The sequence below is a fragment of the Vicia villosa genome, linkage group LG7, assembly GCF_029867415.1.
Source record: "Vicia villosa cultivar HV-30 ecotype Madison, WI linkage group LG7, Vvil1.0, whole genome shotgun sequence".
Taxonomy (NCBI): domain Eukaryota; kingdom Viridiplantae; phylum Streptophyta; class Magnoliopsida; order Fabales; family Fabaceae; genus Vicia; species Vicia villosa.
In genome coordinates, this window is record NC_081186.1 from 134,945,218 (window position 1) to 134,962,179 (window position 16,962).

Sequence of the window (16,962 nt, forward strand, 5' to 3'; positions counted from 1 at the left end):
ATCCACGAGGCATTCATTTCATTCTATATTCTATTTTCTTTCTAATTTTTTGCTCTCTTTCAAACTTTTTATTATTTTTTGTGTTTCTTTGTTGTTTTAAGGTTAGTGTTACTGACAGATGCAGGCGATCAGTTGGGAACCTTATTTATACGGTGAGTTACATGTCTTCTGTTTTGCATGCAGCAATAAGGAGCTGAAATGCTTCAAGGTTTTGATTGTTTTTTGTTTGTTAATAGCTGAAATTGCTCTATCTATTTATCTATGAATGAATGTTGTAGGTTGCTACCAAGTACCCTGGAAATGCCTTGCCGCATCGCCCAACGTTGCTGCAATATGTAGTTTCGTCCAAGGTGTGTGCTATAAATTGTCGGTTTGCTGTCTTTTAATGTCAAAGAATTGTCATGTACTTAATATTGATATTAACAGTTTATTTCGTGTTCTTGTATGATTGCAAGTCTTTATATGTTGTAGGATTTGTCACGTACTAATACTTGGTATTGTTATTAACAGTTTATTTTATGTTCTTGTATGATTGCATATTATTATTTTTTACTTGTTCGTTGATTGGTTTGGGTGTATTTTTACACTGGAAGTATTATCTTTCTCACGTGAATTATCATTCTAGGTGAAAACAACGACACAGTTAGATGCGGCACTATCTTTTCGTGCTACTACTGGAAATGAGAACCTTGATTTGAATAAATTTGAAGAAGCATGTGGTGTTGGTATGATAGATAGAACTTCATTATTTTAATATAAAATTGACTTTAAGCTTGTGGTGTGGTTTGGTGATGGTAGAAAGATCTTTCTTTATCATATGAAAATGACCTTAATGTTCTATACTTAGGTTGGTTTGTAATTTAGCCTTTATGTCAATTCATTTGTGTTTATGTTCACTAGTTAAACTTCTGCAGCTTATTGTTTTTGAGACTCTAGCTTCATTACACTTAGTTTGGCATCAACTTTTAGTTCTGGAGTTGTGTTGTGTAGCAACTTTTGGAGTTCAATTTTATGCATAAATGATATAATATGATATATGTGTAGGTGTTGAGGTTTCAACAGAAGATATCAAGCATGCTTTTAATGGAGTTTTTGAGGAGAACAAGGCTTCAATTCTAGAACTTCGTTATCGAACAAATGGTATTTGTACAATTTTCCTATCTAATGGAACTTCAAATTATTATCTTATTAAAACACTTGACTAGAATAATACATTAATCAAAACATTTTAATTAATAATTTTATTTTTATATTATAGTTATTTTAATATATAATTTATAATGTTTTAAAAATTTATTAATTTTTTTTTAATTTGAGATAGAAATTACCTGCGGATTTACCTGTGGACTGTTTCTTGCGGATTTACCTGCGAAATTTACTGCGGAACTTCCTGCCGAAAATATTACCCACGAAGATTTTAGCTGGGGACACTAAACCGCAGGTAAATCCGCAGGAAACATGTTTCATGCGGAAATTTAGCAAAAATTCACAGGTAAATTCGCAGAAAAACAGAGTTTTAATATGTGATTAATACTTTTTATTTTATTTATAAATTTAATAGCTCTTCGCAAAATTATATTGACTATTTAATTAAGTCAAAGAGGATCACCATAGATAAGAAATCTCTCGTTTAAATTTTCTTAACATTATTGTGTATTAAGAGTTATTTTCAAACTCGGAACACAACTTAAAGCTTTTTTTTTACCCATGTAAGCAACATTGATATAGTTTGTCGATTGATGAAGCAATGAAATAATATTATACTAGTACTTTCCAAAACACGCACTAAGCAATCATTACATTGGAAAACTACTAGAGAATTATAGGTGATTTTTTTTTTTACAGACGTTAAAATCATCTATAAATGACGTGGGGTACATGAGTTTGATATATCATTTATAATGATGGAGAAACAAACAAACCATTTCACAACGTGAACAAATTAAGACAGGATATGGGCCACTATTTTGGTGATGAATTAGTTAGTTAGGATCAATATTCCGCATGTGCAGTTGTCATCATCTACAACATCTCCAAGTTGCAAAAGCCTTTGGATTTTTCCTCTCTTCTTGCGCGGCAGAATTTCTTATGCTAGATACATTTGAATCGGAGGTATAAATTAATTATAGTAAAATAATTAATTTTTAAATTTAGTTAGTGATATGGATTTCATCTTGATCGAAGCCTATGATACGTTGTGTGATCGAGGATATTAATCATTTTATGAAGAGTACAATATACTTACAAACACTGACAAGAAAACACTTTGACTACGATGACTATTAAATAACATTTAATTGCATTTACATCCTTGCCTTATGTCAGGATGAGAGAATCAATATAAAAAAGAGCACATTAAGCGGACTAAATTCATATAAAGAAGTCACTTACTATTACTCTTTTTAACCAATTTTATTGGCGGTCCAGTAGATCAGATACTTGTGTTGAAATAAAACAGATACAACATATTTTAAAACAAAAAGACAAACTGAATTTTTACAAAGAAGTCACTTACTATGATTTTTTTTGTATTTAACAAGTGTTTTTAACGTGATCATTTGGCGTCCACATAGTGAAACTCTTGTAAAAAAATTCTAAGCCACACAAAATTTTAAACTAAAGAGCTTGTCACCTATAATGACAAGGGCGAGCAACAACAACAAAGAATAACAGACTGTCATGGAAGAACTAGTCGTCATCTGGAAACCTTTGCCTCCGAAATGAGTTGTTGCAAGGCAGTGTGCACGCTCTATAACAGAATCAAAGTCATCCTCAACTAGAGATCAATGACTTGGAAGACCCGATCTATCTACAACCACTGATGGGGAAAATTTTAGATGATTAAGTCCTAGATAATTTAAACATGCCCCCATTCGTTACCTAGGCTAGCTACATTCCATTTGAGACTTCCACAACCTAAGATCTCATGGTCGGGTAGCAACATAGGTCACAAACCCTCGTCTTTTGAAGAAAAGCCAAGGGCGTGGGAGGAAAATGTTTTTGACTTGCCTCAAAGCCCAAGAAGCAGACATTCAAGAGTGAAGTAAGAAACTACCACATAAAGAATATATGAACCATTTTTCCTTCGTGCCATAGAGTACCCCTCCCATAGTTAATCCAACGATTGGCCGCATCCCACGGACATGTAGTTACCAACTATTCACTCTATTTAAAGAGAAAAAATATGTCACTCTTCACGTATTCAAACCTTTCCCATTCAAATTTTACTTTCTTGTTCTCTCGTTGACTTGAGCATTAGAGTGCTAATCTTGCAGACCAACCCTCCATTTCATATCATCGGAAGCCTTAAACCACTGTAACCCATAGTGAATTCAACCTCGTTGATCATCACATTATTTTACAACAAAACACTAAGTATTAATTATAGTCAACGAAATGAGTTGACTATACATAATTTAAGTTTGTCACATTTATTTTAGAGTTTAATTTTAAATTCAGGTTCAATTCATTTCTTTCACGAACCAAATTCAAGAAATGAATTGTTGAGTTGATACTCAAATTATTTTCGAATGAATTTGACTCATAACAAACTCTACCCATAGCAACTTATCAACTACAACAAACAACTAATTTCATAAGAAATAAACATTCACTCATTTGTATTGGCATCAATTTCAACATCTAATTCCTAAAAGTTTAAAATCTTATACACGCTGAGGTTAAGGTATACCAACTTGATGCTACACATCTTGAAACCGCAACATGAATTACAAAAACTATAGATTTTAATTGGCAAGTTTATTTATTAAAGCCAAAGCATTGCTAGTCAATTGAGCTACTTGAACAATTTTACTTCTCACTATTGTCTGAGTATTGTCCTTTGCATTAATCTCTTGGAATCCGTCGGTACAAGTGCTCTCATCCGTCAAAGCAGCACTAACCCAAGTTTGTACATCACTTATTGTTAGCTCAAAATTTGAATTCCTAAGATGACTCATCTCACCTATGGACCTTCTGAGTTCATCGACGGAGTCACTCAACACTTCGACGCAATCCTTCATAGCTGCAGCCTCTCTTGACTTCATGCCACGGTCTCTAGAGAGCGTTGACATGAAAGCTAGGGTTGATTTCGCCGATGCAAGAGTCACGTTTAGAGCCGTGCCCGTTAAAAGCACGCGATTTGTTTGAATGAAATCGGCATGCTTCACTAAGGATGCGTAGCATAGTCTTGGATAAGTTGTGGAACTGCAAGAGTTTCTAATGAATAAGGTGTTGGTTTCTCTTGCTTGGATAGAGTGTGTGATGAAAGTAAAGGCAAAAAATATGAGAAGAAACTTTGAAGAAAATGCTTCCATTTTTCACTTACTATAATTCTATATCTCAATTAGGAGATGGGTGGATGAGAGAAAATGGGAAGGAAGGTAAACTATATATAGTACTAAAAATATCTAAAATCATGTGGAATTCTTAAAAAACAAAATTGTTGCTTGGAAAATTTTAATTAAACCTAAATATTTTACTATAAAATAGGAAGATAATTAAGCTTATAGGAATATTTGAGAAACACATTTTTTTACAAACTATTTTTTGTTAATAATTTTATAAATCAAATTTACTAAAGAAAAAAAATTCAATGAGTTAATTGATTTCTTAAAATCATAATAAAAGATTAACATAACTAAAGAAAAATGACACTTGTAAATATCTATACATTTATAATACATTAAATTACTATATTAAAAATGACTCGCATATTATATTTGCTAAGGAAATTTCTTTGGCCACCTCCCTACCTTCTAGTCCACCTCTGGTGAAAACCCCATACTACTCCTGACTTCGGAAATGGACTTCCGAAATGCATGAAAAAGGTGTTTTCGGAAGTTCATCTCCGAAAGCGCCTTTTTTTTTTAAAAAAATTGTCTTATTTCGGAAGTTCATTTCCGAAAACAGCATTTCGGAAATGAACTTCCGAAATAAGACACGTTTTGCAGATTTAACAAAACACTCCCCCTCCCCCATTCATTTACCTTAATTCAACATCAAACAACACCAAAGGCGAAATTTTGTTCAAAGACTTCCAAGGCAACATCAAAGGCTCCAACAAGCTTCCTATACTACATTAAAAAGCACTCCAACCTCTTCAATCGGTAAGCATTTTTAGTTTTAGATCTATGCTTAAAATTGATATTAGGGTGTTTACAAATAGGAAAATATGTATTAGGTTAGGTTTGTACTGGTATTTAGGATGTTTAGAATGTGTAGACATAGGCTTAAAGTTTGATTTTGGGGTCTGCCATTGTAGGTTGCAGAAAAGCTCTGCGCAGGGGTGTTTCGGAAGTTCATTTCCGAAAACACCTCCATCCCAGTTTCAGAAATGAACTTCCGAACTGTATCAGAAGTGCATTTTTTTTTGTTTTTTCATTTGTCTCGCATATTAATCGATTTCGATTGTTTACAGGAACATGTCAGGCAACCAACCAGCACGCATCAGACAGGGGAGAGAGTCTCAAACTGCGTCGGCTAGACGCGAGCGGGCGGCGGCGCAGCTGGCGTCAACCCAGGGACGGGGGCAGGGCCGGGGACGCCGTGTGCGAGTTCCCGTGGACGTGGGAGAGGGTACATCTGCTTCAGGATCTAGGAGTCAGCTGGCTCGGGTATCTTCTTCCCGCCAGCGAGAGGAGGAGGAGGAGAAGGAGGTGCCAGTGCCATACCACGAGCCGGAGGGTGTACTGGATGTTGACCCTCCAGCCGGGGAGGAGGATGAGCAGGAGGATGGCTATCCGGGAGGGCCCTTTGACACATCCGTGCTGATTCACTACCACGATCACGTCGCTCGGCAGATCTGGGAGGGAGAGGTATTTTTTAAATTTAACCGTTTATTTGTCACCATTTTTTATAATCTAACCGTTTATTTGTCGCTTATTTAATATATGTCCGCTTATTTAATATATGTCGCTTATTTGTTTTTTTTGGTAACAGGAGAGAGAGCCGCTGAAAATGGTCAACCACGCCCGCAAGATTTTCGGTCTGTTTAAACCAGCAGCTGAGTGGTTTAACGACCATGTGCGAGGTTCAGGGCTCAGTGGGCTCTGCATGACGGGGTACACCACGATCAGCACCGGCATGCAGGGGGCATTTGTGGAGCGCTGGCACAAGGAGACGTCCTCTTTCCACTTGCCGGTTGGGGAGATGACGATCACCTTGCACGACGTGCAGTGTCTTCTCCACCTGCCGATTAGGGGGCCGCTGTTGACCCACTCCAAGATCCAGAGGGTGGAGGCCATTGAGTGGATGATGCTCTACTTGGGCATGGAGCACGAGGTTGCTCACTATGAGTGCGCCACGGCTTCTGGGCCTCATGTCCGGTTCACCACACTAAGCACTTATTTTGACCACCATCTGGATGCGGCTGCCGATGCTGGGGGTGAGGGTAACCAGCTGTTCATAGAGTATCACCGCGGCTGCGTTCTCCGGTGCTGGTACATGCATGTGGTAGGCGCTGCATGCTTTGTGGACAAGAGTGCCAGGTATGTCGACGTGACCTACCTCCGCTACTTCATGGACCTGGATACCGTTCACTAGTGGAACTGGGGGGCAGCTACTCTGGCATACCTCTACCAGAAGCTGAATGAGGCCTCCAACTGGAGGACGAAGCAGTTGGTCGGATCCTGCACACTACTTACGGTACGTTTTATTTTAACACATTATCGTATTTATTTATTTATTTATGTTTCGTATTTATTTTTAATACATTATCGTGTTTCTGTTTCAGAGCTAGATCATCTCCTACTTCTCCCGCATCCACGACTTTCACATCGATCCTGCGTACGTGGACGCCATGCCCAGGGCCGCCAGATACGCTCTCTAGAGGGGGAACAATGCGGTGGGACCATACCGTCTGTACTTGGACCGCACGATGCACGACGACATCACCTGGAGGCCGTTCGTCGACTACGCTCAGATTGTCCCCTTTGACGGCATTGCTCTATATTCAGGCTGGTTGGCATGCGGGACCGGCATCATGGTCCGGTATCTCCCTGAGCGGTGCATGCGTTAGTTCGGATTCGTGCAGCGGATACCCAGGTCACCCTTTGAGGCAGCTCCCGACACAGTGACCCGAGTGCAGCTCACTGCCATATGGGAGGACTGGCAGCATCATGTGGTACCGCAGGAGTACCATCTCACTCGGGTCACACAGGACTGGCACAGTGAGGAGGGGTACGTCACATGGTTCTACCGGGTGTCCCATCCTCTACTGAGACCCGACGTTCCCGGCGCTCCTAGGCCAGCACATGAGGAGATCCTGGAGAACCAGCAGGTCGAGGATGACCACGCCATTGATCTCCTGCCGATCTGCCAGCGGATAAAGATGCTTGGGCGGGACGCCTTGGATCGGGGTGTCGTTCTTCAGGGCGGTCCAGATGCAGTCGCCGTGATGGAGGCGATCGTCACTGATGCGGGCCGTGCGGCGGGGTACAGGCGGCAGAGGAGGGCTCAGGGTGAGAGGGTTAGGCACACCCAGTAGTGGTCGGGTTTATTTATTTTTTGTTTTCGGATTGTATATTGCGCACACTATTACTATTTGGTTCGGCTTGTATATATTATTTGGATTTTATTTATCGTATTAGTATTTTCTGTTTATCTGTTGCTTATTTTATTTGGCGTTTGCGTTTAATTAAAATGCGAGACTGTTTAAGAAATAACATAAAAAAAACACAGTTTCTGCATAATTCGGAAATAAACTTCCGAATTCACCCATGAGGTGTTTTCAGAAGTTCATCTCCGAAGACACCCCCCATGAGGTGTTTTCGGAGATGAACTTCCGAATTATGGAAATTTTTTTAAAAAAAAAAAACACTTCGGAAGTTCATTTCCGAAGCAGGGGTATTTTGAGATTTTCGCTGGGGATGACCCCATAGGGAGGTGGCTAAAGAAATTTTCATTTGCTAATGCATCATGTATTCAGTTATACATTCAGTAAAAATCAATATAATTTGAGTGTTTTTTTTTTATAAAATGAGAGTTGAACAATTCTAATAGTATTCAATTTAGTTCAGTTTTATTTTAATCAATTTAAATTTTACCCGAGAAAAATCTCAAAACTGATCCAAACTAAAAAATTCGGTTTTTTATGAGGGCCAAGGTGCCATCTGGGAAGGGTTTGAATTATATATATACTTAGGTGTTAAACTAATTGGGAATAATTGAGACTTGTGGGGTTTCTAGTTCTTCTTTAGAAATGTGACATTAATGTGAGTAGGACCTCAAGCTCAAATGAGTGCAACACACCTTGTCCAAGTTTAGTATGATTCCAAATCAAACCGAAGAAGATTTGATTAAATCATATATCTATTTGTATAAAATTTTATTTGGGTATGATTATACAAGAGATTTGAATTGGCATTTAATGAGAAGATCTTCAGCTTTTATTAAAGATTGTATATGTGCTTCTCGAATAGAAACTATTTTTGTAAATTGTTTAATTGTATACAATAATACAAATAAGATTTCAATTTATTTTAAAGGTTGTCACTAAAGATCTACTTTAGGTGTGTTGGGATTACGACATTTTAAGTGGAAAGTAATATGTTAAGTGAAAATTATACTAATTTGTACTTCGGACTAATAAGAGATAATTTCCTTTCATTAGGTCAACACCTTCAAATGTACGTGATTTTACACCGAATTAGGTTATCGATTTTTGTGCAATTTATATTCTACCTTTACTTTGGCAATTACACATTCAACTTTCCATACACGGTGTTCCAACACTGTGTCTGACACCCTATCGTCAATGGAATGAAATTTAAATTTGTATCATAGATGACGCCCTATTTTGTTTGAACGTGTTCCAGGATTCTTATTTTGTTCAAGATGGAGATATAATTCCAAAGAAGAAAGATCTGTTAATCGACCAAAAATTCTTGATGGTGCTAAGAATCCTTCAAAGATTTTGTAGCTGAAGACAATTGTAAATATTGTGAAGAATAAGTAAAATATGATATTGAAGAAAATCTCATGCTTGCTAAGTATTGAAATAAGAGAGAATGAGAGATATTTGAATAAAACCATGTGTTTGAATAGTACTACGGAGATTGTATAATATAATGAGATTTACAACTTATTGAGTTAATTACATGAGGAATATGTTACGGTATATTTATTATATTCTATTCTAGATAGGATAAGACATGTTCTATATACAAATATTAATTCTTAACATAACCGCTGAGAGTAAATTTTTAAGCCAACCAAGCTCGTTTGAGGCTGCTGGCGTAGCATGATATTCAACTTCAACACTAGATAGTGCAACGATTATTTTTCTTGTATATCTATGAGATCATATTATCTCTAATAAGGACACAGTATCTAGAATTAAATCTCCTATCCGAAGGTGATCCAACCCATCTGCATCTGAATAATTAATGATTTTAGCATCCTCTTTATCTTCATATAATAGTACTTTATAGTGTTATATATATAAGAATTCCAAACTGTATCCCAATGACTATCACAGGGAGCGTTCAGAAAATGGCTCACAATGTTCATCGCAAATATAATATACGGTCTAGTGACTGTAAGATATTTGAGTCTATCCACAAGCCGTTGATATCTTCCCGGGTCTTTCAACGACCCCCCCCCCCCCTTAACTTTGGCATTGGGATGATCTATAGAAGTGTCAATAGGACGAAAATCAAGCATACCAATTTCATTTAGGATGTCTAATTCCTTCTTGCATTGGTTAATTGCAATTCTTGATGCGGATTGGGCAACTTCAATGTCTAATAAGTATTTATGTAGACCAAGTCTTTTTTTCCAAAATGTTTTGAAATGATGAGTTTTGAGGTGCTGGATACCATATGTATCTTCTCCACATATAACAATGTCATCAAAATAGACCACAAGAAAGATGCACCTAACGATGGAGGAATGAAGGAAGAAAACAGAGTGATATTCTTAACATTTAGTCTTACCAAACTATATCATGGAAAAGCTGAAGCAACCAAACCGAGCACATGGGGACTATTTCAGCCCTTAAAGAGAAAGAAGAAGCTGACAAACAAGTCTAGAATTACAAGGAATAGTAAAACCTAGAGGTTGATACATAAAAACTTCCTCCTCCAATTCTCTGTGTAAAAAGGAAATTTTAATGTACAATTGATGAAGTGGCCAATGATTAATGGCATCCATTGTAAGAAAGAGTGTCACCATAATAAATACCAAATATTTGTGTGTATCCTTTGGCTTCCAAACAAGATTTGAAGCGACCATCTGACAATGTGGGTCAACTTTCATTGTATAAACCCATCAACAACCCATTGTAGTTTTGTAAGTGTAGCAACCTGCCCTAAAAATTAGACTTTTAGAGTCGCCACCTATTCTACCAGGGCGAACAGGAAACCCTATGAAGTTATAGAGAATTCTGGGTAAGTTATTATAATTAGGTCAAGGGAAGGTGTTAGGCACCCTTAACCCTTTCCTAAGGTTTTGAGTTTAAGGCAAAGGTTTATGGCTAAAAGTGTTAAGGTTTATAGCTAAGGATATGAATAGTGTGAAAAGTGAGATTTTGGGGTAGGGGACTCGCCTTGGTTATCCAAGTGCCTACATACCTCCTTATGGAGGATCAGAGTCTACGTAGTTCAGGGCAGGGTTGTACGCCTTAGATTAATATGAATGTATTTGAAGGTATTTTGAATTACCTTATCGTAGTTTTGAAATTCGGAGTTTGCATGGTATTTTGAATTACCTTATCGCAGTTTTGAAAATCCGTAGTTGGGTGAAAGAAATTGTGTTTTGAATGGCGTACAACCCTGATTTTAATATGTTCTATTAATCGCGATGATTAATAGATTTAATCACCATAATTAACAGATTTAATAGGAATTGCTAATTATTTTAATCGATTGATTCAATTATAACTGTTAGCAAATTGATGTGTTTTAATTATTTTAATTTTGGGAATTAAATTATTTTATTATTAACCATCGCAACCAATTAGTTTGATTAAAACGATTAATAAATTAATAGAGGTTTTTAATTATCGTTAATTATCATAATCAATAGGTTTGATTAAAACAAATAACGAATTAAGGAAGGATCGCTAATTATTGTAACCAATTGAAATGGTTAAAACCTTTAGCAAATAAACTTTATTTGAATTTATTAATTAATTAATTAAATAATTGATTATTACCCACTGCGATCAATTAATTTAGTCGAAACGAATAATAAATAAAATTTTAATATTAATTATATTATTAATAAAATTAAAAGAGAAGCCTAATCCTAATTAAACTAATTAATTAAATTATTTATTGAAATTTAAACCTTAATTAATCTAATTACCAAAATTCTAATTAAACAATTTAATTCTTATTTTACCCTAAAACCAATTATTATTTAGTAAATTAAAAGAAAAAGAAAAAACATTTTTAATAATAAAATTATAAAAAAAACATGGCGTGTGCTCCAGTGTGGTAAGCTTGTGAGCGTCCATGGTATGACTTCAGCCTTATGGGTGTTGGATCTGATCTTGATGTGATCCAAAGGAGGAGATATGAGGGGTGTATCGTGCACGCGCGTGGATCTGCAACACCGGATCCTTAAACCAATCCCCTTTGCCAAATGCGCTGGCTGCAAGTTGTGATAATAGTATGCTTCGCAAGTATTATATACAAATAATAATTAAAATTTTCAAAACGAAAACAAACGCACGCGTATTACTGTTCACTCTCCATCTTCGTTCCTTTTAAGGAACACAGACCTTTAGCAACGATTTTTGTGTGTAGCTACAAGACCTGCAAATTTCAAAATCAAAAAATACGCAATAGAAATTAATGGTGAGGGTATGGTTCGACTCGTTTTGCCCCGCTGAGTTCATTGGTACCACTCTTTTGGTCCAATTTTGTCTGAATCGTATTTTCCCAATTTAGAGTTTCGAAACCCTAGTAATGGCATACGGCTATACCTGCATCTAAAATCGAATTAACCAATACAGAAAGCTTCAAAGCTTCATCACAAACACAAATATACAGTCCAATCCAATTAAATATGCATGATTATATGAAATCGAATTTGAGGCAAGGGTATGCAAACCGTGATAATAGTTTCGCGATTTTGAACGTTCGGAAGTGTTATGAGGGTCTGGAACAATTCAGAGGACACCAAGGAACATGACAGAAATCTTTGTTTGGCTTGAATCAGTGTAAAAACTCCGGCTGCAAGTGGCTTGAACCTCACGGGTTTTTGGAGTTTGGCTAGGGTTCTTCCAGTCCAGAATAGGAGACTCAATTAGGGTACCAAATATGGATGCAATCTTGATAAATCCATAGATTGATTTTTGATACAAATTTGATTTCAAATCTTTCGAAAATTGGTTTTTTGAATTCAATCTCATGCCAATCATCCCTTACACGAATTTTGCATTCAATATGTGTCATTGAGTGAGTAATTCTGATTGGAAACCAAACCATAATCAAATCTTTCCATATTTTCCTCCAATTATTTGATTTAAATCATATTTTAATGAATAAAAAATCCAATAAAATATTAAATAAAATCAATTAATCATAGACTTGGACTTAGAACTCCTTGATAGCTTAGGATCATGTTTGAGATAAAAATCTTAGGCCCATTAGTCCAAAAATCCAATATTGGCCACTTTGTATTTTATGCATTTCCTCAAAATCGTCCAACTTGTACCAAGCACATCTCTTTCAATTTTTGTCATATGGCCATGTTCTAGGACTTTTTAGAAAGCTTAGAGTGTCCTCTAAATGATCCTTTTGGTTTCATCTCAATTGAGTATTCCATGCTCATGTTATGGGCTTTTGAAAAAGATGACATTTTAACGACCTTTATGGAGGACCTATAATATATTGGACCATATCTCTTGAATGAAGCATTTCTGGCCTTGGCATGTGAGACACAAAGTTGTAGAGAATCCAATTTCCTTCAGAATAGGCTTTGGTTGGGAAATTTTTGATACTCCATGTGAAAGTTATGACCAGTCAAAGTTGAGTTGACTTTTTAGTTAAAAAACCCTAATTTGAACTTTTGATTCATTTCTGAGTTTTTATTAATGAATCATGATCAACCTTTGATCAAATGATGGATATAAACTCAAATACTTGATGTTGACCAAAAGTCTTGAAGTTTGACTGTATTTTGACTATAGTTGACTTTTAGGTCAACATAGTTGATTATTGATCATCTGAACCATTGACTGAACAATCTTGTGATCCAAAGCTTGAAAATTTGCCTGGAGATGCTCTGAGACATATGAGATACCTTGAGGTCCATTTGAGGCCTTAATAATTCAAACTCCTTTGATAAAATGCAAACCCTAGTCTTGGAGATCCTGGATTAGGAGGAGCTTTGTCTGATAGAACCCTGAGTGCTCTTGGGCAATTGAGGAACCCTTGATTGAATATAAGAGGGAAAATTTTGGGGTATGAAAGTAAGGAGGTAAAGTAACAAAGTCTCAAGTGTTATATGAATTCAATGCAACCATTTCTTCCACCATCGTCTGATGCCAATTAAGATCAATAATAGCTTCAAATATAAACTTAGGAATAAATACAAAATCCAAAGCAGAAACAAAAGAGACATAGAAAGTAGAGAGATGTTCGTAATTGAAAACACAAGCATATTTATGATTAGGATGATGAGACCAAATACCTTTTAGTAATGCTATTGGAATGTTAAGCTCGTGTGATGTAATTGGAGGAGCATATGGAGCAGGAGATGGTGTTGGCAGATCAATATCATCTCTTACCTCCAATGGATGGGGTATCCATTCCTGATAGACCTGTAATAGAGGTCTAGGGGCTGAAATGGGTGTGGGTATGATGGAAGGGATATCTCGAACATCTGAAGTATAATTCTCATCAGGTGACACACAAGCAGAGAATAATGGGTAAGTTTTTGATGATGTAACATCGGAGGAAACAATGTATCCTTGAATTTGAGGACAAAAACAATTATATCCTTTTGGTATATGTAAGTAGCCTAGAAATTAAATTTAAGAGATTTGGCAGAAAGTTTGTTTTACCTAGATTAAGCTCATGAACAAAGCTTAGGCAACCAAAGACGCGGAGAGGAATAGGGTAGAGAACATATTGTGGGTTTAAGATAGTGTTTGGAATGGGATCTTGAAGGACCAATGAAGGAAATTCATTAACAATGCAACACACTATGAGAAGAGAATCACCCTAAAAATGAGAAGTGACATTGTGGTAAACACTACTACAAAACACGGAAGTGACAATGCAAAAGTCACCACAGTTCGCCCCAAAAACGTAGTGACACTGCTAAACTAATGCGCTAACATTTTTTTAATTGAAAATTTATGGTTATAATTACGGTTAATTGCATAACCATGGTGATACAGTCCAACTTTCTTGGGTTCGATCCTCAGCTCTCTCATATAGTTTATCCTTTTTACGTTAATGCACGTCTTTTCAATTATATTTATATATAATTAGAAAATAATAGGGATATCTCTACGGCTCTTTTGTAAAACCGTTGTTACACACTCGAGATTATTTATATATATTAAACACTAAGTACCCATTCTTCCACTTATAAAAGAAACAACCCTGACACCAACTCCATCGACATTGTCGGGAAAAAGAAAACAACCCTAACACTCATTGTTATTATCCAACGTCGTTTCAATGTCGCATTAGAAGAGTAACTCATTCAAAGGTGTAAAATCTCGACCTGGAAATTTCTGTGGTTGTGATAGTCGTGTGGTTTTGTACCAATGCAAGAGGGATCATTTATCATATATTTTCTCCCCCTTTTTGTTATATCATCAAAAAGCATAAAAGATTCAGATGTAAAGCAAGAGACAAAAGGAAAGAAACATAAATAACTTTTCATTGATTTCAACAAGAAGGATTACAAAAGAGGAATGCAGGAAAACAGATGCAACAAGGAAAGAAAACTACAAAGACTTAAGAACTACAACCCTAGCTTAGACATAATCCTAGCTAAAATATCATGAATCCCAGCGTTGTTCTTGCTCTTGCTTGGTCATCAAATCTTAAAACTCTGCATGCCTGAGCAGCTCCCAGAGAAAGAAGTAAATGAATACAAAAGAGGAACTGAGAACAGTTCACTAGGAGAGAGCGTATTCTCAGACGGGCTTTCCCTTAAAATAGAAGTTAAGTCCTTATTGGAACCTAACTTCATCCAATATCTCAAGAAAGTCTTCTTCCTTTGGATAAATGTGGATAACAACATCAAAGAAGAGATCTGACTTGAGAAAAAAACTTGGAATGCCATCCCGAGAGATGTTTCTCATCCTGTAACCGATTAACCCTTCCATCCGTTCTATTCAAATAGATCATCCACTTTTGAGACTTAGTTTCTTCAACAGGTTTAAAGTTTTGATGAAGGGAACTGGGCGAAGGATTCATGATGAATGCTAGATCGATGAAGAATGAACTAGGGTTTTCGCAAAAGATATTCATAGAAAAGTGAGAGGGAGTGCAAAGATTGATTGAAGAATGCAAAGAAATGGAGAAATAAATAGAGGGAATGTGGGGAAAGAAAACGTTCTAGGGAAGGGAAACGTTTGACGGATATAAAAAAAACGTAAAGGACAATAAAAGAAATGATGAATGGCATTTAATGTAACATGACGTGAGGAGAGATAATAATGACAAAAGAAGTGATTTGCACAGTTACCTAAGTAGACGTCCCCTCAACTGCACGCACGCTTGTCCAGAAATAGTGAACACGTGTTTACCATCAGGATAGCCAGTTACAGCTGTTATGCTTTTAAAGAGATTCTGAATCAACTTAGACAATGAAACGTTAGTAATAACTGAATCACAATTTCTAATTGATTTCAATCAGAACTTCTTAAAAAAAAAATCCAATTTCATTTCAGAAGATACTCATACATAAGATCTTCTCATCTTCTCATTCTGGGCATAAATCCATACTGATATTTTTCAGAATGAACTTAAACCTATCTTCAGCAAGGGGTTTTGTAAAGATATCAGCCCATTGATGGTCTGTATCCACAAAGTTTAAAGATATAACACCCTTCTGAACATAGTCCCTTATGAAATGATGTTTAATCTCAATATGTTTAGCTTTTGAATGTAAAATATGATTCTTAGATAAACATATAGCAGAAGTATTATCACAGAAAATAGGAATGTTACTCTCATATATCTGATAATCTTCCAGCTGACTTCTCATCCAGAGCATTTGTGTGCTACAACCAGCAGCAGCAACATATTCTGCTTCTGTTGTTGAGAGGGCAATAGTAGCTTGCTTCTTGCTGTACCATGAGATCAGATGACTTCCAAGAAATTGACAACTTCCAGAAGTGCTCTTTCTTTCTATTCTATCTCCAGCATAGTCAGCATCATAGAATCCTACTAAGTTGTAGTCTTTAGATCTTCTGTAAACTAAACCAACATTAGTAGTACCTTTCAGATACCTTAGAATTCTTTTAACCGCTGTTAAATGAGATTCTCTTGGATCTGATTGGAATCGAGCACACAAACAAACACTAAAGAGAATGTCAGGTCTAGAAGCAGTTAGATATAGAAGAGATCCAATCATACCTCTGTACAACTTTTGATCTACCTTCTTACTTACCTCATCCTTACCCAGTACACATGTTGGATGCATAGGAGTTTTGGCTTCTTTGCTTTCAGAAAGATTAAAATTCTTCAGAAGTTCTTTCACATACTTCGTTTGATGAACATAGGTTCCATCGGAAGTTTGGTTGATTTGAATCCCAAGGAAATACTTGAGTTCTCCCATCATGCTCATTTCAAATTCAGCCTGCATAGACTCAGCAAACTCCTTTCCAAGTGTAGCATTAGATGTTCCAAAGATAATATCATCAACATATATTTGACAAATTAAAATATCCTTTTTAAATGTTTTACAAAAGAGAGTAGTGTCCACTTTTCCTCTAGTGAAATCATTTTCCAGAAGGAAAGAACTCAAACGTTCATACCAAGCTCTGGG

General features: G+C 36.3%; 1 protein-coding gene across 1 annotated transcript; it reads right to left on the minus strand.

Annotated features, from left to right (window-relative positions):
- Positions 1 to 3,591: 3,591 nt before the first annotated feature.
- On the minus strand, positions 3,592 to 4,346 carry LOC131618585 (21 kDa protein-like). Its single transcript, XM_058889776.1, has one exon. It carries the CDS (start codon positions 4,314 to 4,316, stop codon positions 3,747 to 3,749), a length of 570 nt encoding a protein of 189 aa, XP_058745759.1. The 5' UTR covers positions 4,317 to 4,346; the 3' UTR covers positions 3,592 to 3,746.
- Between the last annotated feature and the right edge of the window lie 12,616 nt (positions 4,347 to 16,962).

What these genes read in the sequence shown, in the direction of transcription:
- LOC131618585 (XM_058889776.1), bottom strand. Translation starts at nt 4,316, where the DNA reads ATGGAAGCATTTTCTTCAAAGTTTCTTCTCATATTTTTTGCCTTTACT.